General features: G+C 57.3%; 1 protein-coding gene and 1 long non-coding RNA gene across 4 annotated transcripts; one reads left to right on the top strand and one right to left on the bottom strand.

Moving 5' to 3' along the window:
* The first annotated feature begins 691 nt into the window (after nt 1-691).
* On the top strand, nt 692-23,932 carry SPATC1 (spermatogenesis and centriole associated 1). Its single transcript, XM_045455546.1, has 5 exons — nt 692-1,369; nt 15,212-15,940; nt 16,055-16,555; nt 16,673-16,812; nt 23,528-23,932. The coding sequence occupies exons 1-5, from the start codon at nt 1,162-1,164 to the stop codon at nt 23,855-23,857; spliced, it is 1,908 nt and encodes a 635-aa protein (XP_045311502.1). The 5' UTR covers nt 692-1,161; the 3' UTR covers nt 23,858-23,932.
* On the bottom strand, nt 20,425-23,519 carry LOC123586435. Of its 3 annotated transcripts, none has more exons than XR_006706784.1 (4): nt 22,133-23,519; nt 21,121-21,564; nt 20,745-20,990; nt 20,425-20,600 (listed from the first exon to the last, which is right to left on the bottom strand). It is a non-coding gene; the product is annotated as an uncharacterized LOC123586435 (long non-coding RNA). The 3 variants fall into 3 exon arrangements; XR_006706785.1 differs by having other exon boundaries at nt 21,121-22,504; nt 22,599-23,519; XR_006706783.1 differs by having other exon boundaries at nt 21,121-23,519.
* Nucleotides 23,933-24,684: the final 752 nt, after the last annotated feature.

The following is a 24,684-nucleotide window of genomic DNA, read 5'->3' as shown; positions in this document are numbered from 1 at the left end:
GCCTCACTGCCCTCTCCGCCTGGGTGGACACCCCAGGACACTGCCTCACTTGACTCCCAAGGTCAGACCCCCCAAGATTTCTGAGCAGACAGTTCTTAAAAAGGGAGCACGGGGGCACCTGGGTGGCTCAGTCGGTTGAGCGTCCGACTTTGGCTCAGGTCACGATCTCACGGTCCGTGGGTTCGAGCCCCGCGTCAGGCTCTGTGCTGACAGCCTGGAGCCTGCTTTGGATTCTGTGTCTCCCTCTCTCTCACCCTCCCCCGTTCACGCTCTGTCTCTGTCTGTCTCAAAAATAAATAAACATTAAAAAACAATTAAAAAAAAAAGGGGAGCATGACGGGGACTCCCAGGTCTGAATTCCCGAAACCTGACGACCTGCCGAAGAACACAGTCTTGGGTCTTGAACTCACGCGGGTGCCGTGGGGGGAAGGGTGGGGCCCCGAGTCACCAGAAGCGGAGACTCCAAGCTATAGGGAGCCAGGAGCGTGGACAAGGGAGCCCCCCGGGCCAGCATCAGAGACAGGCTTTGAGCACCTGGGTTGGAAGAAAGTATGGCCACTGTCCAGGGGCCCAAGGTAGAATGTCCTGGAGAGAGGCCAACAGGCTAGCTCCAGGTGTGCCCAGCATCCCAAGGAAAGGGTGCCCTAGCCAGGAAGACGGGTGATGAGTTTCCATTCCACAGAAGATCACTGGTTACCCACCTGCAGTGCACCTAGGCCCTCTGCTGGGTGCTGGGGAGCTACAGCACGCCCACGTCACCGTAAAGTGAGCCCAACAGCACCAGCAGCCAAGTGCACAGAGCCAGGTAAGCGCTGTATTGGAGGCGCGGCTGCAGGGAAGCCTAGAGGGCGGAGATGAGCTCGCTGGGGTGACAGGACGCTTGAGGGAGCAGGCCCCTGCAGACACAGGAGGGGTCGGTGCATCCCAGCCGAGGCAGGACCTGTGCACAGGCCTGGAGCACGGAGGGCTGAGCCTGGCAGAGCAGAGAGGGCCGGGAGCGGGGCACAGCCTCTGACCTCACAATACCCAGGGCCCACTGGGCCAGCCTTGCCTCTGGCAAACCCTGGTGCCCTCCTCCCGCCCGGGCGAGGCCCGGGGCCCTGGGCAGTCTCCAGGTGCAGAGCCCCGACTCGGGCTGCACCCATCCCGTTGCCCCGGGGCATGTCTCTACTCGCCAATTATGAGGGGCTCCGGCATCAGATCGAGAGGCTGGTGAGGGAGAACGAGGAGCTAAAGAAGCTGGTGCGGCTCATTCGGGAGAATCACGAGCTCAAGTCGGCGATCAAGACGCAGGCGGGCGGCCTGGGCATCAGCGGCTTCAGCACCGGGTTCGGCCAGATGGCGGCCACTCCTCAACACCAGGGAAACTGTAAGAGACTGGGGCGGGGAGGGGGTCTCTGGGAGTCCTGGAGACAGGGCACGGATAGTAACGAGCAGGTGGGACGGTGGTCCCACCAGGGGAGGACACGGGACCATCGGGACAGAGGGCAGAGCTGGGCACCAATTCCTGCACCCTGATGGGAGGAGGCCCCGCTCACCCCCCTCCTCTAGGCTGACCGTCCAGGCAGCCCCAAAGGCTGCGAATTTCCCAGCTGTGGGATCCAAATGTGCCGCGCTCCTGGGTCTAGTGTGTCGCTTGCCCTCCTTCCCCCTCCCCCCTCCCCCCGAGCACCCCCCAGGGCCCTGCGCCTAGAGATGGCCACTGACAGCCCAGATCCAGGAGCCAGGGACAGAAACCAGGACCGAAGCTGAGGTCTGGGAGTCATTAGCGTGTGGCAGAGCCCTGGGGCTGGAGAAGATGTAGGGTGAGACGGAAGAGGCAAAGCACTAGCGGGCATTTGCAGAAAAAGTGGTGATCGGCAGGCCGGGGCCTGGGGAGCAGGGACTGAGCCAGGAGGAGGCCGGGAGGCCACGCGGCTGAGTGTGGTGATAGGGGCAGGGAGGGGCTGGGGACAGAAAGCTGTGGGCAGAAACTGGCTGGCACTGAAGATAACGGAGGGGAAATTTCTGGGGGTGGCAAGGCCCCAGGGTGAGGCGATAGGAGTCGGCGGCTGGCAGTGTGCTGTGAAGGTTACACAGGGCGAGCCGGCGATAAAACCCTGCAGTGGTCACACCGTAGCCGTCCCCTCCTGACAGGGTCCTCCCTGTGCCAGAGAAGGCCCTGCGCCCCGCCCTCCCGCTGGCCCCTTCGTCCCCAGTCAGGCCCCGAATGGTCTTCCTCCCCGAGAGGAGGACTCTGCCCATCCTGGGGCCCCTGCAGCTCGGCCGTGGGCCACAACACTTGGTTGCTCCGGGAAGGTCACAGGTGGCTTCCTAAGTGCCACATCCTTCTAAACCTCTGCATGCAATTTGGGACCGATGACCCCCCTCTTTCTGGGTTTACCCTCGGCAGCATCACCCACCCCCTGCTCCGGGCCAGCCCGGGCCCCGCGCTCCACTGCCAGCCAGCCCAGCACGGGCCCCCATCCTCCACGGGGCTGGAGGCCCCTGCAGATAGTCGTGCAGGCCCAGCAACTCCCTGGCACTCAGCTCACTCCCAACCACACGTTTCTGATTGAGAACTTGGCCTTTCCACTGGGATGCTAAACCCTCCCAGGTCTGTGCTCCTGCCCTGAGGGTCCCACGCCAGGCCCTTACTCTTGGAAGCTGCCTCCCTCTGGTCCCCACACACCGGCTTCCCTGCTCTTGAACCACACTGTTCATCCGCGCGGCCTTCACCCCCTCACTGGCCACAAGAGCACAGGCCTCTCCTCGGAAAGGCTTTATTGTAACGACTGAGACAATGCGTCGGCAAAAATAAAGACGCGGGGAGATACAAAATAAAAGAAATCTCAAAGCTTCACAAAAAAGTAAGTCTTCTCCTTTTGGGCTTGATTCTTAACAGAATCCTTGGGCCACGTTGGTTCTTCCCCCTCCTGAGGGGCCCGGCTTAGGGGGTTAGGAAAGGCTTTCTGGAGGGGGTGAGCCCACGGTGGTGGGAAGGCATTAGCGGGCGAGCAGCAGCTCCTGTAAACGCCAGGACCAGGGGGCAGCAGGGACGCGGGACCCGTCAGTGAGGCTGACGCCCAGGCTGTGTGTGGGTGAGCGTACTGGGTGCGTGGGGGGCGGGGGGGGCGGCTAAGTGTGTTTGTACCGTGTGAGAATCGTGTGATTGTATCTGTGAGTGTCCTGTGAGTGTCCATGTGGTTGTACCTGAGTGTGTGAAGTCTGTGTGGTTGTATCCGTGACTGTGTGGGGTATTATCAGGGCCAGTGACACTGAGCAGTACGGCTAAAGAGGTCAGCAGAGGTCAGATCAGCGGGGACACAGGCCGGTTCCTAAGGGCAGAGAGCAGGGCCGGGTGGTTGTGGCGGAGTGAGCGAGCTCCTGCTGCGGAAGGGTCCCTCCAGCTGCTGTGGGGACGGGATTCGGAGGAGACGAGAGCGAGGCCGCGCCGGCTGACGCTGAGGCCCTTGCAGCCCTGCGGGTGGTGGAGAGAAACTGACTCAAGCTAACTGCTTGGATGTGCAGGACGGACAAGGGAGTCCAGAAGGTGTCTCCGTTCGGGCAGAGGTGGTGGGGTGCCTGGCAGCGTGACCTCCTGAGACTGCGGAACTCTCCGTCCCCGCGCCCAGCCAAGGAGGATCCCTGTGGTGGCCTCGGAGGAACTTTCTCTTTCTCAGGCCACTTCCTGCTTCTGCCTGCTCCTTGTGACTCACCTTCCTCATGGAGTCAGGCTTTTACTCTTGATTGCCTCTTGTGAACTCAACCTCCAGTTCCTCTTTCCGGGCTCGCCCTTGCACTCTGTGTATGCTCAGGCCCGCGGTGCGGGGCTCAGGCCCATCTCCGCGGGAGAGGCAGCCCGGGCTGTGCCTGTGCTCCAGCGGCGCAGGGCTACCCCCGGCTGGGAAGACACCTGCGTGGAGCCACCAGGCAGCAGCGGCGACACAGTCCTGAAGCTCTGGGAGACGTCAGGGCTGGAGGGAGAAGGTTCAAGAGTATTGACCACCGAAGCCGCAGGAGGGGTAAGGCCACCTGAGAGGGGCGAGCACAGCCAGTGCATGAGAGAAGCGGGGAGACGAAGGAAACCTCAGAGTGTGATGTCACAGAAGCCAAGGCACAGCTTCGAGGGGGCAGAGTGTCAACAGAATAAAGGCTGAAGAGTCCAGGGCCTCTGCTGACCTGGTATGAACGAGCCCGGTTAGACTTGACCTCCACCACAGGTGCTAGCGGCCCAGGCTGTGAGGTGAAGAGTGAGGAGTGACGGAGAAAATGGCACAGTAGGCGGCTGACGCTCTGTTCCCAAAGCGCGGCTGGGGGCAGGCAGGAGCTGCTCGGACGGAGCCAGGCTCCTCAAGATGGCCAAGACCTGACCTTGTCCCTCCGCAGCGGGAAGGAGCCAGTAGAGGCGCTGGGAGGTGCCCCTACGGAGGGGAGGGAGGGCAGGAGGCTGAGGAAACCGGAACCATGGCTTCCATTCTCCTTGGAAAAATGACACCGTTGGAGCCGAAGATGAGGAAGGTGTGACACCGTGGATGCGGCGGGAGCTGAGAGTGGGACCTGGGGGGGCCCGTCTGGCTGTGCAGGGAGCTCGGATGGTGCCACCCACCTTGGACCCCTTGGACCCCTTGGACCGTAAAGGCGGCAAGCCACCAACTTGCTCAGCAGCGTTTGTTTGGGGCTCTGGAGGCGGGGGGTGGTGGCAGGGACGCGGGCAGGCGGAGCAAGGACGGGTTTGGGCACCTCACAGAGGGAAACGGAGGCCAGCTGAGCTGTGGGACGCGGAGGTCACGAAGACGCCCGTGTGCTGGAGATCCAGAGAGGCTCCAAGGCGGGTGCCAAGTGTTCTGAGCGGGGCAGAAGGCACTCCTGCACGCTCAGTGTGGGTAACCAGAGCAGGTGGAATGAACTTCACAGGGAAAAACAGGTGCCACGAGGTTCAGGCCTTGGCCCTGGAAGCATGGCAGGTGGGAGGTGGAGTCAGGATGGGATTTGGGCTCCAGGAGCCCTGCCCTGGGATGTCCCAGCACATGGAAGACGGATGGGAAATCAGGCCTGTTGGAGTAGGGAGGAAATGAGGGCCAAACTGAGTGCCCAAGGGACCACAACAGTGGCTGTCAGGACAGGTCAGCTGGGGGGCAGAGCTCCGCTGCTCTTTGTGCCGGGACCTCCCCCACCCGGACTCCTTCTCTACCCAGGCCCACTCGGTTCCCAGCCCCTGCTGCCCTCTGTCTGTCCTCTTGGGAGCTTCAGGCAGGTGGAAGTTTTCTGCCGCGGGGTGTGGCCTACTTCCTTTTTACCACCCCTGCTCCCCACCACCTCCCCCACCCCTTTGCTGCCCCCAGACCAGGGGCTTCCCTCCCCTCCAAGTCTGTCCATCCTCTCGGGGCCTTCTCCATACTCCCCACCTCCCCAGGACCCATCCCTCCTGCATCAGAATCCCAGCCACCCTCCTCAAATCTTCTCACACCCCTCAGGATCAGGATCAACTCCCCCTCAGGACCATGGTCTCCGGGATGCAAACTCCCACCTGGCTCCTAACCCTACCCTGACCCCCCCCCCCCACCTCCCATCCCAGGATCTGACTCTAAGCACCCTAGGCCTATCCTCCCAGGACCCACCCCCCCTGGGGACCGTCCTCCTCTTAAGATCTGTCCTCCTCCTGGACACCCCTCCCGGCCATCGAGACCCATCCCCCCACCAGGCCCCCAGGACTAGACCCCCACTCAGGGCCAGCCCTCTCTCCCAGGCCCTGTCATCATCCCCTTTGGCTCTTTCCCCCCTTCCTGTCGCCCCAGCACTCTTGGAACCCTCAGCTAAAGCCACTGACCACTCTCCCCTCTGTGGCCCAGCTTCCCTCTCTATTTTCCCGGGTCAAACACTGCAGCTGTGATGCTCTGGCCCCGCCTCCACGCAGATCCTCCTCCCAGTGATCTGGCCCCGCCCCGTGAGGGCCCCGCCAGTGCTCTGGACCCGCCTCGTGACGGCCCCGCCCCATGAGGGCTCCGCCCAGTGTTCTGGCTCCACCTCATGACGGCCCCGCCCCTTTCGGGTCCTGCCGGGTGAGGGCCTGCCCAGTGCTCTAGCCCCGCCTCATGACGGCCCCGCCCAGTGCTCTGGCCCCGCCTCGTGACGGCCCCGCCCCATGAGGGCCCTCGGGCCTCGCCTCGTTTTGGCCCCGTGAGGATCTCGCTCCTGTGAGGGCCTGCCCAGTGCTCTGAACCCCAGTGAGGGCCCCGTCCCCTGCCGTGGGAGAACCCGGTTTTTGTGGAGACCGGCGACTGCCTCCCTCAGTGGGGCTGGGTGGAGGCCAGAGGACCCTGGGCGGGATGCCGGGCCAGGGTCTACCCCTGGGCCTTGCTGACCTGAGGACTCCAATGGGGCCTCGGAGGGAAGCGAGGGGCTGCCCTAGAGGAACAGGTTGGGGGGATCAGAGTTCAGTCAAGCAATTTATTTATTTTAAAAATTTTTTGAGTTTATTTACTTTTGAGAAAGAAAGACAGTTTTTTTGGAGGGGGGGGCACAAAGAGAGAATCTCCAGCAGTCTCCTCACTTTAAGGCGGAGCCCAACTCAGGGCTCAAGCCCGTGAACTGTGAGGTCATGGCCTGAGCTGAAATCAAGAGCCCAAAGCTTAACGGACTGAGCCACCCAGGTGTCCCAGTTAAGCACTTTAAAACGTTGTAAGCTGCATTTGCAAATCTAAGACATTTGCTTATCGTTTTAACATTAATCTTCCGATGTAACGAGCAAGCCTTCTTAGACCCTAGATAATTCTTACGTATAAAATAAACTATAAACACAGTGAATCTAAAACTCTTTGAGGCTCTAATACTGTACCTAAGCCTAGGAAGATTTCAACTTGCAAATCTAAATCAATTAAATACAAATTAGGAAAAGATTAAAACAATCACAAGTACATTTTGCATTAGGATGCGAAGCTATGGGACTGAAATCTCCTAAGTTTTTATGTAGATTCCAGGCAGCCCCTGCTGTGCGATCCGAGCGCCAGGTGTACGCCACGTGATCCACCCTCCCACGCACCACCTGGTGCTCACCCCCACCTGCGACCCTTCACCCCCCACCCCTCCCCTGCCGCAGCGGTGGGTTCTCTGTACCGAAGAGTCTGTTTCTTGGTTTGCCTCTCTCTCCCTTGTTTTTTGACGCTTTCATCGTTTTGTTTCTTAAATTCCGTATGTGAGTGAAACCTTTCTCTGATTTATTTCGCTGACACTAATACCCTCTAGCTCCATCCGGGTCCTTGCAAACGGCAAGATTTCCTTCCTCTTCGTGGCTGAGTCATGTTCCCTTATGTATTTACACTACGTCTTTTTCCCTCAGATCCAGGATTAGGGTCTGGTTTAGGGCCACAATAAGGGGTAGGGTTGCTTGTTTGTTTGTTTGTTTGTTTGTTTGTTGTTTTAGGGCCAGGGTGAGGGCGTGGGCCTGTTTTCCTGCAGTTTAGAGACCTCTCCAGAGAATAAAACCGCAGACTTCGGTGGGGGTGAGAATAAACAAGGCAGTCATCCACCAAGCTGAGGCGAAGAGGGGATTTGTTGCTAAGTGGATTTTCTATTGGTCCTTCTCTTTTTATCTCTATCTTCACACCCATCTTCAGAAATACTATACATTCTTTTTTGTTGTTGGTTTTGGTTTTGATCTGCACTCCCGTTAGTTAACACAGCGGGTCGGATCAGCTTCAGGTGTGGGATATAATGACTCAGCACCTCCATACGCCACCCAGAGCACCCAGTGCTGATCCCAAGTGCACTGCTTCACCCATCCCCCACCCCCTCTGGAGGCCAGCAATATAACAACTTTTTTGAGATACAATTCACATACCATACAATTTGCCCACTTAAAAGTGTGTGATCCAGGGGTGCTGGGCGGCGCAGTCGGTTAAGCGTCCGACTTCAGCCAGGTCACGATCTTGCCGTCCGTGAGTTCGAGCCCCGCGTCGGGCTCTGGGCTGATGGCTCAGAGCCTGGAGCCTGTTTCCCATTCTGTGTCTCCCTCTCTCTTTGCCCCTCCCCTGTTCATGCTCTGTCTCTCTGTCCCAAAAATAAATAAACGTTGAAAAAAAAAAAGTGTGTGATCCAGCAGATTTTTGTATACTCAAGGTGTGTACAAAGCACCACAATTTGAGAACGCTTCCGTCAGCCCAAGAAGAAACCTGTCAGCTAGCTGCTACCGCCTACCCCTTCACAACTCTCAGCAACCATTTATCTACTTTCTGTTTTTATGAATTTGCCTATTCTGGATTTTTTAAAAAAGTTTTTTTGATGTTTATTTATTTTTGAGACAGAGAGAGAGAGACAGAGCATGAGTGGGGGAGGGGCAGAGAGAGAGGGAGACACAGAATCGGAAGCAGGCTCCAGGCTCTGAGCTGTCAGCACAGAGCCCGACGCGGGGCTCGAACCCACAGACCGCGAGGTCATGACCTGAGCCGAAGTCGGACGCTTAACCGACTGAGCCACCCAGGTACCCCACGGATTTTTTTTTTTAAGTAGGCTTCACGCCCAGCGTGGAGCCCAGAGTGGGCCTTGAACTCGTGACCCTGAGATCAAGACCTGAGCGGAGATCAAGAGTTGGATGCTTAACCAACTGAGCCGCCCAGGTGCCCCACTGGATATTTCTTATAAATGAGTCACACATTCGTGGCTTTTGGGTCAGGCTTCTCTCACTGAGCATAATGTTTTCAAGGTTTATCCATGTTGTGGCATAAATCAGTACTTTTAGTTGGGATTGCGGTTTTTTTGTTGTTTCAGGGATGGATAATATTTCATTAATGGCTACGCAACATTTTGTTTATTCGTCAGTTGATGGGCTTTTGGATTGTTTCCTCTTTTGGGGTACCATGGATCACACTGCTGTAAACATTCATATATGAGTTTCTGTGTGGATTTATGTTTCCATTTCTCTGGGGTATATATCTAAGAGTAGCATTGCTCGGTCATATGGTAACTCTATGTTTAACTGTTCGAGAAACTGCCAGATCGTCTCCCAAAGTGGCTGCACTATTTTTCATTCGCACCAGCAATGTATGAGTGTTCCAATTTCTCTATATCCTTGCCAATACTTATTATCTGATTTTTTAATTATAGCCATCCTAGAGTGTGAAGTGGTTTTGATTTGCATTTCCCTGGTGCATAATAATGCTGAACATCTTTTCTGTGCTTATTGGCCATTTGTATATCATCTTTGAGAAATGTCTGTTCATGTCCTTTGCCCGTTTTTAAGTTGGGCCATTTATCTTTTTATTACTGACTTGTAAGAGTTCTTTCTAAATCCAAGTCCCTTACCAAATATGTGACCTGCAAGTATTTTCTCCCATTCCGTGGTTGTCTTTTTTACCTTCTCGAAGGTGTCTTTTGAAGCAGAAGCTTTTAATTTGGATGACGTCCATCTCATCTATTGCTTCTTTCGTTGCTCACGCTTTTGGGATCACCTTTAAGACTCCATGGCCAAATCCAAGGTCATGGAAATTTACCCCTATGTCTTCTTTTTTTTTTTTTAAGTGTATTTATTTTGTTTTGAGAGAGGGAGAGAGGACGAGTGGGGGAGGGTCAGAGAGAGAGGAGAGAGCGAGTATCCCAAGCAGGCTCTCCACTGAGAGTGCAGAACCCAATGTGGGGCTCGAACCCACAAACCATGAGGTCGTGACCTGAAGTTGGATGTTCACCCAACTGAGCCGCCCAAGCACTCCTGCCCCTGTGTTTCCTTCTAAGAATTTTACAGTTTTAGCTCTTACAGTGAAGCCTTGATCCATTTAACTTTTGTATATGATAGGAGGTAAGCGTCCAACTTCATTCTTTCACACGTGGGTTCCAGTTGTCCCAGCCCCATTTTTTGAAAAGATTATTCTTTCCCTATTGAATTGTCTTGGCCTCTTCATCAAAAATGAGACCACAGATACATGGGTTTATTTCTGGACTCCCTATTCTATTCCATTTATCTATATGTCCCTCCTTATGCCAGAGTCACAGAATCTTGATTACTGTAGCAAGTTTTGAAATCTGAAACTGAGTCCTCAACTAACTTCCTTCCTTCCTTCGCTTCTTTCTTCTCTCTCTGTTTTTTTTTTTTTTTTTTTTTTTTTTTAAGGTAGTGTAACAGAGTGAAGTGCAGGCTAAGCAGTGATTGTAACAATGAGTCCTCTTTTTTAAAATGTGGCTTTGGCCGTTCTGGGTCCCTTGCAATTCCTTGTGAATGTAAGGTTCAGCTCGGCCGTCTCTACAAAGAAGTCAGTTTGCATCCTGACGGAGATTGCACTGAATCTGCAGATAAACTTGGAGAGCACTGCTAGCAACAATATTAATATTGTTACTTCCAATATAAATTAATATAAATTGGCTTCCAATGTGTGAACGTGGGACGTTTTTCTGTTTATTTAGATCTTCTTTAATTTCTTTCAAAAATGCTTGTAGTTTAGGGCGTCTGGGGGGCTCAGTGAGTTAAGCATCCTACTTCACCTCAGGTCATGATCTCACAGTTCATGGGTTCAAACCCCGCATCGGGCTCTGTGCTGACAGCTCGGAGCCTGGAGCCTGCTTCCGATTCTGTGTCTCCCTCTCTCTCTGCCCCTCCCCTACTTGTGCTCTCTCTCTCTCAAAAAAACAATAAACTTTTTTTAAAAATGTAGTTTTCAGACAATATGCTTTGCATTTCTTTTTTTTTTCCTTTATTCATTTTTGAGAAACAGAGAGAGAGTGCGAGTCGGGGGGGCAGAGAGAGAGGGAGACACAGAATGCGAAGCAGGCGTCAGGCTCTGAGCTGTCAGCACAGAGCCTGATGTTGGGCTCGAACCCACAGACCGTGAGATCATGACCTGAGCCGAAGTCAGATGCTTAACCAACTGAGCCACCCAGGGGCCCTACATTTCTTTTGTTAAATTTATTTCTAAATATTTTATTCTTTTGATGCTGTTTTTTTATTTTTGAAATATTCATTGCAAATGTTTGGAAATACAGTTGACTTTTGTAGACCCTGATGAATCTGGCACTCTCTGTATCCTGAGGACCACACAACCCTTGTTCAGATAGTGACATGCTATCTGATTGAATTTTGGATCTTGTATGGCTTTCTCAGTGGCCACAGTTTCTCTGGTCATTCTATGGACACTTCCTTCTGTGGTCAGATTAAGCTCTCGGTGGCTGAAGGCACAGACAGATCTCAGTTCCTATCCTGACCAATTTCTTTTTCATCACCAAGTTTCATCTCCACTCGCATACACATCATTTTCTTCTTTATGGAACACTTGCTGTGGCCCACGCACTGTTCTAGGAGGAGGGACACAGTGGCCCACAGACCCACCCCTGCCCTTACGAGGCGTCCGTTCTAATGGGGGGAGACGGGTCAAACTGTAAGTCAATGTAGAGCATCCACAGCCTCTCAGGAGGAAATAGCGCAGGAGAAGAGAACGGGACGGCTGGGGTGAGGGGACTGGCGATTTCGGGTGGAGGACCTCACCGAGGAGGTCACGAATGACAAATGGCGAATGACAGCATGGGTGGAGCGTGGGGCCGCCACGCAGCGGGTAGAGCGCTCCAGGCCGAGGGAGCAGTCAGCGCACAGGCGGAGGCCTATGTGTGCCCGGAGCGCTCACGGAGCAGAAAGGAGCCCCAGGGGCAGAAGCAGAGTGTGCAAGGGGGAGACGGGGAGAACCGAGGTCAGAGAGGTGACAGGCCAGATCTTGGAGGGCCCCGAATGATCTAGCACTAAAAACAAGATGGTGAGCTGATGGGCACTTTAACTGGTACACACTGGCAGACGTTGGAGGGGGAAAGCTGGCATCAGGAGACCAGCTGGGAGGTTCCTGCGACAGTCTGGCCGGGCACCATTGGTATGGACCAGGGCGAGGCCGTGCAGGGGTGCACGTGCACGACTCAGGGCCCACGAGCAGGTGCGGCAAGCAGGCCGGAGGCGGGGTGTGCCTGATGACGAGTGTTGGGGCTGACTGCACCGTCTGGGGTCCAGCCTGAGGAGCCAGCGGGGCATGGAGCCGGTCCCCGGTGCCCACGACACATGGGCTCGCCGAGGACGAGCAGACTCGGGGAGCCTGAGGCGCCCCCGGGAAGGCAGATGAGGCGGGCCGGCAGCACCTGGAGGAAACCAGGTCACCGGGAGCCTGATGCCAAACCAAGATGGGGTTTCACGGAGGAGGAGCGCTCCGCTGTGTGAGCACCACCCACGAGGAAGGTGGGGCCTGAAAACCGGCGGCGGGTTCTGCAGTGTGGGGCCGCCGCTGCCCTCAGTGAGTGTCCGGGTGGAAGGAGGGAGAAAGCCTGGCCGGAGAGGGTGTGGGAGGAAGAGGAGAAAATGGAGGGAGATGACGAGTGGGGACGTCTTAGAGGGACACGGAGGAGAGACGTGGGGGGCCAGCCACGTGGGAACCTGATCCCCAGGTCTGGGGGGGGCCTGGTTGCGCTGGGGGGGCACCACTGGACGCTCCTGAGGTTCCCGACTGTGCGGCTCCTCTCCCACATCATCCGGACCCTCAGAGGAGACAGCGCAGCAGGACAGACGGCCCGGGTCCCACCTGCGTCCCTACTTCCTCCTGCCGTCCTCGTCCTCGGCTCCTTGAGGCCCTCCCCTAACCTGCGCCCCGCTGCCCTTCCCTTTCGGGCTCTTCCTCCCCACGGCTCCTTCTCTTTGGCCCACACTTTCATTGTCTCTTTGATCCTAAAGCAAAAATCTCCAAAAAGCCAAAACCAGAAATCATAAAAGAACCGACTGGTTGACTTGATTGTGCAGTTTTAATGTATTCGTTTGGAAAACACAAGTAACAAAACTGAAACAAAAGTAAAGTGACCAGACCTTTTGCCACACGGTCCCTGGGCAGACGTCTGAGCCACAGCCCAGGGACTTCCGGGGGGAATGCCACAATGTTTCTGAGGGGTCTTAAAGAAGGTAGATTTAGCAGTGTGCGTTAAGGACCTCTAGGATGTCTACTTTCAGGGGGAAGAGTCGGTAAGAAGGACTTTTGTAGTATAACCTCAGCATCACTCACCGTCAGGGAGATGCCCAAACCACAAGGAGCCATCACCTCACAGTCAGAACGAAATCAACGACACCAGAAGCCACAGGCATGGGCGAGGACGTGGAGGAAGCGGAATCCTTTCGCCCTGCTGGTGGGAATGCAAACTGGTGTAGCCGCTCTGGAGATCAGCATGGGGGGGGGGGGTCCTCAAAACGTTGAAAACAGAGCTACTCTTCAATCCAGCAATGGCACTACTAGGTATTTACCCAAAGGACACAAAAATACGGATTCAATGCCCCAGTGTTTGTGGCAGCACTTTCAACAATAGCCAAGTTATGGAAAGAGCCCAAGTGTCCGTCGACTGATGAATGGATGAAGAAGACGTGTGTATCCACACGACGGACTATTACTCAGCCAAGAACAGAATGAAATCTTGCCATTTGCAATAACATGGACGAAGCTAGAGGGTATTGTTCTAAGCAAGATAAGTCTGTCAGAGAAAGACAATGTGATTTCACTCACATGTGGAATTGAAGAAAAAAACCAAACGAGCAAATGGGGGGGAAGAAAGAAAGAAAGAGAGAAACAGAGAGGCAAAGCGAGAAACAGACTCTAAACTTCAGAGAAGACACTGCAGGTCACCAGAGGGGAGGGGAGTAGGGGGCGGGTGAGCTAGGTGTGGTGGGGGTTAGCTAGGTGGTGGGGGTGGGCAAACTAGGTGGTGGGGGGCAGGTGAGCTAGGTGGGGGGGGGGATGAAGGGGTGCACTTTTGATGTATGGAAGGGACGGTTTTCTACTTTATTTTCCAAAATCTAATATTACACTGTTTGTTAAGTGACTGGAATTGAAATTGAAAACCTAATAAAAAGGATTTAGGTAGTAGAATTAGTTGTCATTGGGAAAATTGGTCAATTTGATGCCCATCAATTGAGGAGGCTCCACATGGTGGCGGGTGGGGGAGCTGGGAACCGCAGCGGCCACGGAGCAGCATCCTCAGAGAAGGGTGCCGCTGGAAGGCCGTGTGGGGGCCCAGCCGGACGACAAGTGGACGGAAGGACACGGGCGACAGAGAAGGCCCAGGAGCAAAGAACGGAGTTTACAGTTTTAAGTGATTGAAGGAGAATCAGAGGAATACTATTTCTGGACATGCGGAAAGTACCCAAAACTGAAACATCAGCGTCTCTGAATAAAGTTTTATTGTTACAGACCCACCGTATTTGTTTCCGTGACGTCTGGGGCCACGCTGGTACCACAGCCCCCAAGGTGATTGGTCACAAGAGAGACCGGACGCAAAACTGGCCGTATTCACCACCAGCCCTTAATAGACAAGGTCCGTCTACCCCTGATCTATAAACTCACGGAGAGAGTCTTCAAGGCAACACGGAGCTTTTCATCACGCCTAACGGCGGGATGACAGGACTACGACGGTTTCTAATCTTTCTTTGGACTTTTCCGTAGCTCCATTCTTTCTCTGTAGTGAGCGAGCGCGTGACGCCTAACGACAACCGCCTAACTGGCAGTTTTCACACCGCGCCCTCCCCCAGCTTCCGTGCCCCCAGGGGTCTTCTCCCCCAAAACAGTGGTCATTCAAGGGCTCACTCCTCAGGAACCCAAGGGAAATGGGCTGTCTGCCCCCCCACCCCCGCCCAGGGATCCAGGAGTATGAAGCAGCCGTGTCTGGGCCAGCCCTCCCTCTTGAACCTGCATTCGCTATTCCCGGGGACACTGTGGGCAGGCAGGGACAAGCCACCATCGGTGCCGCTGAGGCTCTGTGCCTGTCCCAGCTCTGGCCTCCCTGAGGGTCCCACACCTGGTGCAGCTCTGCTGTCCCCACAAGGACAGTGGTCAGGGGGCCCGGGCCCACTGCTCCCCACCAGGGAATGGATGGGTCCACTTGGCCACCTGGGGGACCACCGCCAGGAGACCCTCCTCAGTGAGGGGTCAGTAGCTCAGTGCAGTGGGCACATGGAGGGCTAGGCAGCTGTGGAAGGTCCCTGTGACTTGGTGGGGGGGCAGGTGTGCAGAGAAGTGAGCCCAGGGGGACAAGGCTGCCTCAGAGGACGGAGAAGAAGTGGGCCAGACCCTCCGGTGGGATCTGCCGAGTCGCCCCACAGACCCCGTCAACGGGGGAGGGTCATTGTCCGGCCACCCAAGAGACAGGTGCAGAGCTGGTCAGCTCGTCAGAGGCAGGCAAGCACCCGGGCCCTCCCCCAGTGGTCCCACCGGGGTCTCAGTGCTTTCTCTGTGTTCCCCAGGTGTCTTCCTGCCCCTGTCCCCGGCAGCAGCACACGAGCCCGTCCTGGAAGAAGTGGGCGTTGTGGCTCTGGCACCCCTGGCCGACATGCTAAACAGCCCGCAGCCCGGCCCCACGGCAGGCCCCATCGTGAGCCCCCTGACGGGCCCCCTCAGCACCTTGCTGCCCGGTCCAGGGCCCATGTCACAGAGCGGCCTGTTCTCCAGCATCCTGACCGGCCCCCTGACTCCGAACAGCCCCCTGGCCAGGCCCCTGGCAGTGGCCCCAGGAGGCACACTGGGCAGCTCCACGGGCACGGTCTCCACCGGCCCTCTGACTCCAAGCAGCACCCTGGCCAGCCTCATGGCAGTGTCCCCAAGAGGCACACTGGGAAGCTCCATGGGCTTGCCCTCCACCGGCCCCCCGACTCCGAGCAGCCCCCTGGCCGGGCCCCTGGCAGTGGCCCCAGGAGGCATACTGGGCAGCTCCATGGGCACGGCCTCCACTGGCCCCCTGACCCCAAGCAGCCCCCTGATGGCACCTACGACAGGCACAGTGGCCATCTCTCTGAGCAGCCCTCTGCTCACCTCCACAGCTGCCCCTCTAGGTGTTGCTCAGAACCTTTTGGCCAACCCCGTGAGCAATCCGGTGCTGCCGGAGGCCCAGAGGGTGCGGCTGACAGAGCCGTTCCGAGGATGCCCATCTGGACCCCGTCCCTCCGCTGGAGCAGGGCCTGCTGGCACCACCAAAGGTACCCGGTGCAGGGGGAGGGACAGAAGGGCACCCCCAGCCCCCGCCAGGCCGGTCCTGGGTCTTGACTTGCTCTGACCCTCCTTCTCTCCTCTCTGCCCCACAACATAACTAGTCCCAATGTCCACTGAGCACCCACAGCCGACCCAGGACCTGGAGCCTCTCAGCGTGACATTTGTGGGCGTGCCCTTGCACACCTCTACCCCCATGGAGACCAAGGGCGCAGCTGGCCCTGGGACGGCCTTCTCCTTCAGCACCTCGGACGCCCGGGCCCAGCCCGGTGCCCCCCAGGGACAAGCAGTTCCTGCCCCTGCCCCCGTCGCCCCTACTGCTGCCCCCCAAGCTACCACCGACTACGCCTCCCCCGGCACCACCCACGTTGCCCAGTGCCCACCCCCGTCCCCCACCCGGGCACACCACCCCCCGACCCAGCCCTCGTCCACCCCCCACTCCCCTCCTCGAAATCCCCATTCCCCACCTCGAACCTCATCCTCCCCGGCTTCAGTCAACGACCCCCGGGGTCCACGCGGCACAGAAACATCTCGGAAAAGCATGGTGGAGTTGGAACGGAAGCTAGCCCACAGGAAGATCAGCAAGTTTCCGGACAGCCCCCGAGGTCTGTGACACAAGTGCAGCAACCCCAGTTGGGCGGGGTCTCCCCCGCTGCCCCTGTGGCCCTCCCTGGCCCCGGCCTGGGCCACGGACCACTCCTTCCACCCCCTGTCGTCCTCAGAGTCGAGGCAGCTGGCCTGGGAGCGGCTGGTGGGGGAGATCGCCTTCCAGCTGGACCGCAGGATCCTGTCCAGTATCTTCCCCGAGCGTGTGCGCCTGTACGGCTTCACCGTCTCCAACATCCCAGAGAAGATCATCCAGGTGCCCGGTGCCCGGTTCCCCCTCACCACCAGAGGCCCTGTCCCTGTCACCCGTTAGGGTTGGGTGGGGGGGTGCGGGCCTTGGAGGAGCCGCTAGGGGGGCCCTGTGCGCCAGCCTGGCCAAGCCCATCAGAGTCTGCGGGTACCCTGTGGTGGAGGAGGCATGGCGTTCAGCCCCAGTGGCCAAAAGGTGTCCAGGGCGCCTGGCAGCAGGAGCCTGTGGGCCTAGCCACGTGGCCTCCCCAGGGGACAGTGCAGGGCAGGGTCCTGAGCACGGTCACATCTGCACTGCCCCCCTTTGCCACTGCAGTGGCTTCCAGATGGCCAGCCCTCATTCCCAGGGGCCCTCCCCCCACTAACAGAGCTGATGCCTACCCCCCCCCCCCACCTCCCCACCGCTGCTGGTGCCCTCTAGGGTCACTGAGGTGGCACAGGGTAGACAGGTCCCAGAACCTCCAAGCAGCTGGTGGCCTCATGACCCGGGACCTCAGGCCCAGGCCCATTCCAGTACATTCTTCGCACGCCATCCACTGAGCCTGCTTCCTGTGAGGGACACGGCAGACAGGGCTTCTCTGGGCACGCCTACCTTGCCACCGAGTGCGGGAAGCTTGGTGTTCAGCCCCAGTGGCCGAAAGGTGTCCAGGGCACTGGGAGCCTTGGAAGACACTGGGAGGGGAGCCGTCACGGGGTGTGGGCTGTGCCTGGCCGGATGCCCAGAGGAGGCTGTCCAGAGCGATCGATTGCCTGTGCCTCCTCTCCCACCAGCGCACCAACTCTGGTTGGGCCCCCACAGCCAGGGGACGGGAGAGGCGAGCCTTTGGGGCTTTCCTTGGGAAATAGGCCTCTGTTCCTGGCCACCTTCTCGCCAGCGTTTTTATCTCTAGACTATAGACCTGGTGTGTGATCGGCAGGAATAGCTCAGGGCTACTGTGGGCTCATCTGAGTCCCGGTTTGAGCTCGCCTTTTCCTTTGGTGTGTGTGTCCTTTGGTTCGGTTTTTAATTTTAATGTGGTCAGAATGATCTACCTTTCCCTTTGTTTGTACTTTTCACGACTCCCTTAAAGCTAGAGCGGTAGAGGGCTGGGCCCAGCCCTGGATCCATCCCGCTACCCACCCCCCCACCCCCCAGCCCCATGTGTGTGGGCTCTCCAACCGCCGCTCTGACTGTCCCCAGCCCATGCTGTCCTCCTTGGTGCAGTGACAGAGCCCGGCACCTCTCTTCTTCCAGATTGTTTCAGCTCCTCTGGGCCTCTCGCTTAGTGTGAATTTTAGGAGCACCCGTCAAGCTCCAGGAAAAACCTCATTCAAGTATTTGGTTTTGCATCACTTCCCAGATTGAACAGGGGGACGTTTCACGTCTTTACGGTGTCGGTTGTTCTGACACCCCTGCCATTTCTGCTGCCCATGTCAGTGGGGCCCACCGTGGTCACGTTTGGTCTGAGGGTCCTTGATGCACAGCCAGGACCCCCGCCGCCAAGGCTGGGTCTCAAGTGCAGACTGGCCATGGCTAGTTAGAAACTGGCAAACAACACAGGCGGAAGCACAATATTTACGTCTCTACAGTGTTGCAGCTGATATCCAGCTGGCGAAGATGATATTGGATTACAGTGTCTGGTTTAAAGTGTGGTAGAGCTTTCCCACTGTTTGAAACCCACCTTTAGACAGAAGGTGATAAAGACGTATCACCGTTGACACGGGACTCTGCCCTGAGTCCGCTGTGCGAGCCCTCTGGTCCCCGGCCCCTCTTCACTTAGCGGGAGCCGGCAGTTCTGCCCAGGACTCCACAGTCACAGCACCAGCCGGTAACTCCTAGAGGAGAGGCAGGAAGATGAGGGCGGGATGTACCGAAGGCACTTTTCTCCGGCGTCTGAGGAAGTCAAGGAGCTTGGTGCCCTCTGGGCCAGTGTTTGTGGGGGAGGGGCTGTGGCTGGCACCAAACACTCATTCCGTCCCCAGTCCCAGAGCCATTGGCCCCATTCACCTTCCATCAGCAATGACCAGTGCTGCCAGGGTCCTACACTTGTGCCCAAGCTCCTGAGAAGCGCCCTGCCGAGCCCACCCGTACAGACGTTGTCTTCGGGGTCTGACACCCCCCCAGCTGGCCCGCCGCAGGGTGACCCTGTCTGGTTCCACCCGAGGAGCACGAACGCTCTCAAGGCCATCCATCCTGCCTGCTGGCCTGGCCCATTTGTTGATTCCTATCAGGATCCAATTCCACTTTGCCTAGACTTTTATTTCCTTTCCTGAAAACATCTTGTTTTTCTGCACGTTGAACTCCAGTGTTGGTCGTTGTTAGAATGCCTAAATTCTATCCAGACCCACCACCCCTGGTCAAACCTGGTGTCCGAACCTGGCTCGTTTGCTTCACGAATGCTGGATAGTTTGACGACTGACAAGTTTCGATAGAGCCCCGTTGCCGAATGAGGACTTGTTGACTGTTTTCAATGAATCTGGTCATCTTTTTTATAAGTTCACAGTCAGCTGTGCCATCTTTTAAACTCAACTAAAAGTTGTTCCGGTGCCCAGACCTGTCACCTCTTCTCCCCAGCTGCAAACATCTTCTGCTCCAGGTGGGGGTGGGGTGCTCTGAGTACCTTCCTTTCAGCTTGCAATCACAGCAGACCTGAGCCCAGCACCCGTGTGAGGGTCACGGAGGCACCTCATGGCTGTGTCCAGCTGGGTCCAGGGCCCCCTAGTGCTCTCTGGAGCCCCACGCACTGGCCTGCTGACAACAGTTGTGGTGTTTGCATAATGGTTTGTTTCCAGCTACCATGCCAAACTCTTGTTCTGGCTCTAATAGCCTGTATATCATCTTGGCTTTTCTATGTAGACGGTCATATTGTACAGTGTTTACAAGAAGCAGATAATACAGCAACCTCATCCTGTTTCTGGCTTGACTGCAAACACACACGTCAAGTCTGCCCATTAAGTACAATGTGTGTCCAGGCTTTTTGCCAAATCTTCTTCAGTCACAGTTCTTGGTTGCAGATAACAGAATCAACACTAGCTGATGTAAACAGAAAGAGGTTTATTATACATGTTTAGGTGAGGACACAAAACTGGGCACAGAAGTTGGTATGGCTGCCCCTGAAGAACCAGGGTCATAGCCACTGCACTCTCGGGGACCCCTGCTCCCCCTGGGCACCACTGTCTCCCGGCATCCGCATCCGCCTGCAAGTTCCACTCGCGGGCCCTGCTGGGCAGAAGCCCAGGTCGCAGAGGTCCCTAAGCCACAGGCGAGTCTGGAAAAGGTTTTCAGCTTCAGAAAAGCACTAGAATGGAAGCCTGATGAGGCAGCTTCAGCACCTGCCACATCAGGTTAAGTTTTTCCTCTTCCTCATTCATTGACACCTTTGGGGGGTTTTCTTAAGCATGAATACTTTTATGAATGTATTTTCTGCCTTTCATTGAAAAGATCACACGAGTTTCCCCTCCCTCCCTTTTAACATTTCGGAAGGACACATGAGAAGGTATTCTGATCATAAACCGCACTGTATCCTGGTGTTTTTGTTTTTGAGAGAGGGGGAGAAAGAGGGCGCGCGATCAGGTGTGGGAGGGGCAGCGGGGGGGGGGGGGGGGAGACACAGAATCCAAAACAGGATCCAGGCTCTGAGCTAACCTGGGGCTTGAACTCATGAGCCGTGAGATCATGACCTGAGCCGAAGTCCCACGCTTAACCAGCTGAGCCCCCCAGGCGCCCCACCCTCGTGTTTTTAACGCCTCCAGATGCCGTTTGCAAGTCATTTACGACTTCTGCAGCTTCGCTACTTATCTCGCGAACACGCCGAGCTGCCGTGACAGAAAGAAGGGGCGTCAGGAAGCCGCGTGTCCCTCTCCCCGTGGGACCGCGGCCGCTGCCCACCCCCTGGCGCGCGTCTGGGCCCCGGATCCCGGACTCCGCCCAGGGGGCGGGGCTGGCGGTCCCAGTCTCACCCCATTGGCCCGGTCTCGGTGACGTCAGGCCTTGCTGCCGTCGCGGACGCGGGGTCGCAGGCGGGAGTTTCCCTCCGCAGGGGAAGGCGGGGCTTCGGTGCGCTCGCGGGGTTTTCTTGCTGATCCTCTGTTGATCCTTAGGATTCTGTTTCCTCGGTTCAGCTCTTTCTTTCCTTCTGCTTCCTTTTGGTTTGCTTTATTCCTCCTTCTTGGGCTGAGCACTTAAGTCATTTTATTTTACGCAGCCTGTGTTTGGAAATACGTGTGGGGCGAGGCAGTTCGCTCTATATTTAACCAGTGGTGCAGCAGGTGGACCCATGGCGGGGGCTTCTCAGGTGTAAGGATTTCACAAACTGCTTTGGATTTTCTCTCTAACCCAAATGTCAGGATGCACGCTCCAGTCTCCGCCCTCTGAGGGACGTGCGGCCGCCTCTTGAGCGTTGCTTTCTAACGGGAACAAGGGCTGAACCTTTGCCGCCGTTTCCCTTAGCACTGAACACGTGGTCGGCGTCGTTTCCAGAATGGAAAGACTGGGTGGTGAACACATGTGCTCAGTTTCTTGCAGGTGCGTGCGTATTTGGTAGCGCCTGTTCTCTCCTCCACATCTGGTCCAGCACCAGGTCCTCTGCTGAGTCTCCCTCTAAAGATGTTTCCCATGTATGCGCCTGCGTCTACATTCACCTAGGCCCTGGACTAAACTGCTAGCACCTTACCATCCTTCCCCTCCATCTCTTCACTCCTATTATGGAGCATTCAGTGCATACCAAGTTTATATCAGACGGTCTCTGCGCTCCAGGAGCTCACCCACTCCTGGGGAGGCCTTCAATAAATAAGAAAAGCCATAAATATGTATGCTACAGGTCCAGGGGGTGACACATGCTACGGAGGGCAGGAGAGTTGAGGCTGGGAGCTAGGCACTGAGATGGCTTTGCTGCCTCCTCCCCGCCTGTACATACCCTGGCCTCATCCTGGCCAACTATGTCACCCCTCCTCCATTCCTTTGAAACACAATTCTGCTCAACGTGAGAGCCCACTGATGTGTCCCCTGGAGCCGGGGCCGCCTCAAGGGGGTGCACACTGGTACAGATGCTGTGCTCAGCACCCCCTAGAGACATTTCCTTTACTCTTCAAAGCAGCTGTCAGGTGGTTTGCTTTCCTCCGTGTCAGAGCAGGGGAGGCTCAGACCCTGTGTGGGGACAGAAGTGGTCCCTGAACCCGGCCCTCCCTGTGGGCCCCTCTCCTTGCTCTGTGCTCTGCCTCCTGGTACCTTCCAAGCCATGCATGCTGTTTCTTATCCTGGAAGTTTCTTTCCTCCTGAATCCTCGTCCCTCAGACCTCAGCCCAGCACCCTCTCCCCTCCAGAGTCCCCTCCCCGCGGCAACACTCACAGTAGCGTCCCTCTCCTTGGCGCTGTCATCACCATAAACTCAGAGGGCTTTGCTCACACTTGAATCCCATCACCTGGTATGGTGCCCTGCACAGGGGAGGGCTGCGAATTATCTGCAGGACAGAGCCCTCCCCCTCTCTTGCCTCGGTGCCCGCTGCTCCCTCACTTCTGTGGAGTGCTTGTCCTGCTTGTCCCCCCTCACTTGCCTCACCTGTGCTCCTCTCTCAAGAGGTCACCTCCTCGGGGCAGCCGCAGCCTTGCGTCTCAGCGTAAGTGTGCCCACACTGCTCTTCCCCATCCAGTACCCTGGCAGGGTGGGCGCAGGGTGCCCACCCCTGACTTCTGCTCCTGTCTGGAGCTCCACGCGCCGCGTCTGGCACACAGCAGGAGCTCAGCCACAGCCCCGGAGTGAGCATATAATGGGTTCTGATGTCCTCGGGGGCTGGGGCTTAAAGCTACCCACTCACTGTGCTCTGCGCCGTCCAGCGGCCCCACTTGTCACCCACAGATGGTGGCTGAACTCCTGCAGCCTGCCTGACGGCACAGGAGCAGGTGAAAGGAGGGAGAAGGCTCAGGGGCCGGGAGGAGCCTAGAGGCAGGGAGATGAGCTTACTCTAGTGACCGTGCAGCGGGGGTGCTGAGCACAGGGCTCCAGGCATGCCTGCCAGCAGTCAGGCGTCACTTTGGCTGAGCCGAGCCAGGAGTCCAGTGCTCTATTCACAAGACCACCTGGGGAGGAAAGGACAGGGGACATTCTCGGAGAAAGTGGTGCCTCAGCAGCTCGTTCCAGCAGGTTAGGAACCAGCAGGTGGGCATCCAGGAATGGTTGGAAGGGGATGAGCAGGGCCAGAGTGGGGACCTTGCAGGTCAGGCCTGGCCCCAAGAGGTGGGACGTGTAGGAGGGCCTCAGGCAAGAGACCCCATCTACTTCAGACCTGACATTCTGTGGGCCTGGGGGCAGCTGCACGTGTGACAGAGACCTAATGTGCAGGACTAGGTGAAAATGAAAATACAGGGTTCTCTGTTCAAAACCTATAAAGAACTTCAAGATGGCTACAGCAGGACACTAAGCTGAGTGTGGGCCCTTCTGAGCCGGGGCCCTGAGTGAATGTCCAGGTCACATGCCCGAGAGGCAACGTCAGGAGTGGGGAGGAGGGGCCGCTCTCCTGGCGAGATGCCGAGGGATGCAGTCACTGCCCGGTTGGAAGGCACAGGCAGTAAAGAAGCGGGTCGAGACCCACCAGGTTGCTGCCAGTCCCCAGACCTCTCTCCCAGGGCCTCCAGGACACCTCCCTCCAGCACATCGCCACAGCCACACCCCTCCGCCGCACCTGCCCCTCTCTTGCCTTTGTGGCGGTGGGAGCAGGAGGGGCCCTGACTGCCCCTCTCCCCTCAGGCCTCCCTGAACCCCAGCGACCACAAGCTGGATGAAGAGCTGTGCCAGACACTCACGCAGCGCTATGTAAGCATCATGAACCGGCTGCAGAGCCTGGGCTACGACGGGCGGGTGCACCCGGCGCTCACCGAGCAGCTGGTGAACGCCTACGGGATCCTGCGTGAGAGGCCAGAGCTGGCCGCGTCCGAGGGCGGCTCCTACACCGTGGACTTCCTGCAGCGCGTGCTGGTGGAGACCGTGCACCCCAGCATGCTCACCGACGCCCTGCTGCTGCTCTCCTGCCTCAACCAGCTGGCGCATGACGATGGCAAGCCTATGTTCATCTGGTGATGCCGGCTCCTGCCAGCCAGGCCCGCTCTGCCCCGCTCCTCGGTGCCAGGCCATTAAAGCTTCCCACAGACGCTAGCCGCTGGGCCCCGGGCCAGAACTCCTGGGGGTGCTGCCTCCGCCGGGGTGGCCCACCAGCACCTCCTCCCCCCGCACCCCTTCAATCCTGCTTGCCCTGGGGCTCCAGGCCCACCCCGGGGTCCTTGGAGAGAGCCCCAAGACCAAAGCTTGGCAGCTGTCCGCTGAGGGGGGTGGTGTTCAAAGGTCCCCCGCTGCCGCCGGCCTGCGGGTGAGAGCAGCAGGAGCCCCTGAGACTCGGAGGGGGAAGAGCAGGAAGCAAGGAGGAGCCGAGCTGGCAGGGAAGGGCCGTGGCTGTGTCAGCAGCATTAGTGCTGTACAGAGAGCTAAAGCCTGGGTGCAGAGTGGAAGGCAGAAGACAAGGATGTGGACGTGGGAACCCTTCCCTCTGTCCTAGGCCAGGAAGAGGGCGGCGGGAGAGGGGGCAGGGAGGGCTCCTGGACCCTCACTAAGGGCAAGAGGACATTAGATGGACGGGACCCCAGAGAAAGTAGACTCACCCAAATCCTAGCGAGGGGCAGCCCAGGGAGATGTGGCCGATTCCTAAGGCTCCACAGGATTCCGAGCCTCAGAGCTGGAGCCGGCAGAACCCACCTGCTGCAGGGGCAGGGGCACAGCGCAGGCAGAATGGGAAAGCCCAAGGGAGCAGCAGAGGGCGGGGGGCGTGTAAAATGGGACTCCACCAGGGGTAACCTGCAGACTAAGGGGAGGGGCCTGTGGATAGTGCAGGAAACTGAGGACTGGAGGCCAAG

This window comes from Leopardus geoffroyi, chromosome C3, assembly GCF_018350155.1.
Source record: "Leopardus geoffroyi isolate Oge1 chromosome C3, O.geoffroyi_Oge1_pat1.0, whole genome shotgun sequence".
Taxonomy (NCBI): domain Eukaryota; kingdom Metazoa; phylum Chordata; class Mammalia; order Carnivora; family Felidae; genus Leopardus; species Leopardus geoffroyi.
The sequence above is the reverse complement of the archived record's forward strand: the minus strand, read 5'-3'. Positions and strand labels throughout refer to the sequence as shown.

Coding starts and splice junctions, on each gene's coding strand:
- SPATC1 (XM_045455546.1), top strand. CDS start 1,162: ATGTCTCTACTCGCCAATTATGAGGGGCTCCGGCATCAGATCGAGAGG. Junction 1,370..15,211: donor TCCTCAACACCAGGGAAACT/GTAAGAGACTGG, acceptor TGTGTTCCCCAG/GTGTCTTCCTGCCCCTGTCC. Junction 16,813..23,527: donor TCCCAGAGAAGATCATCCAG/GTGCCCGGTGCC, acceptor CTCTCCCCTCAG/GCCTCCCTGAACCCCAGCGA.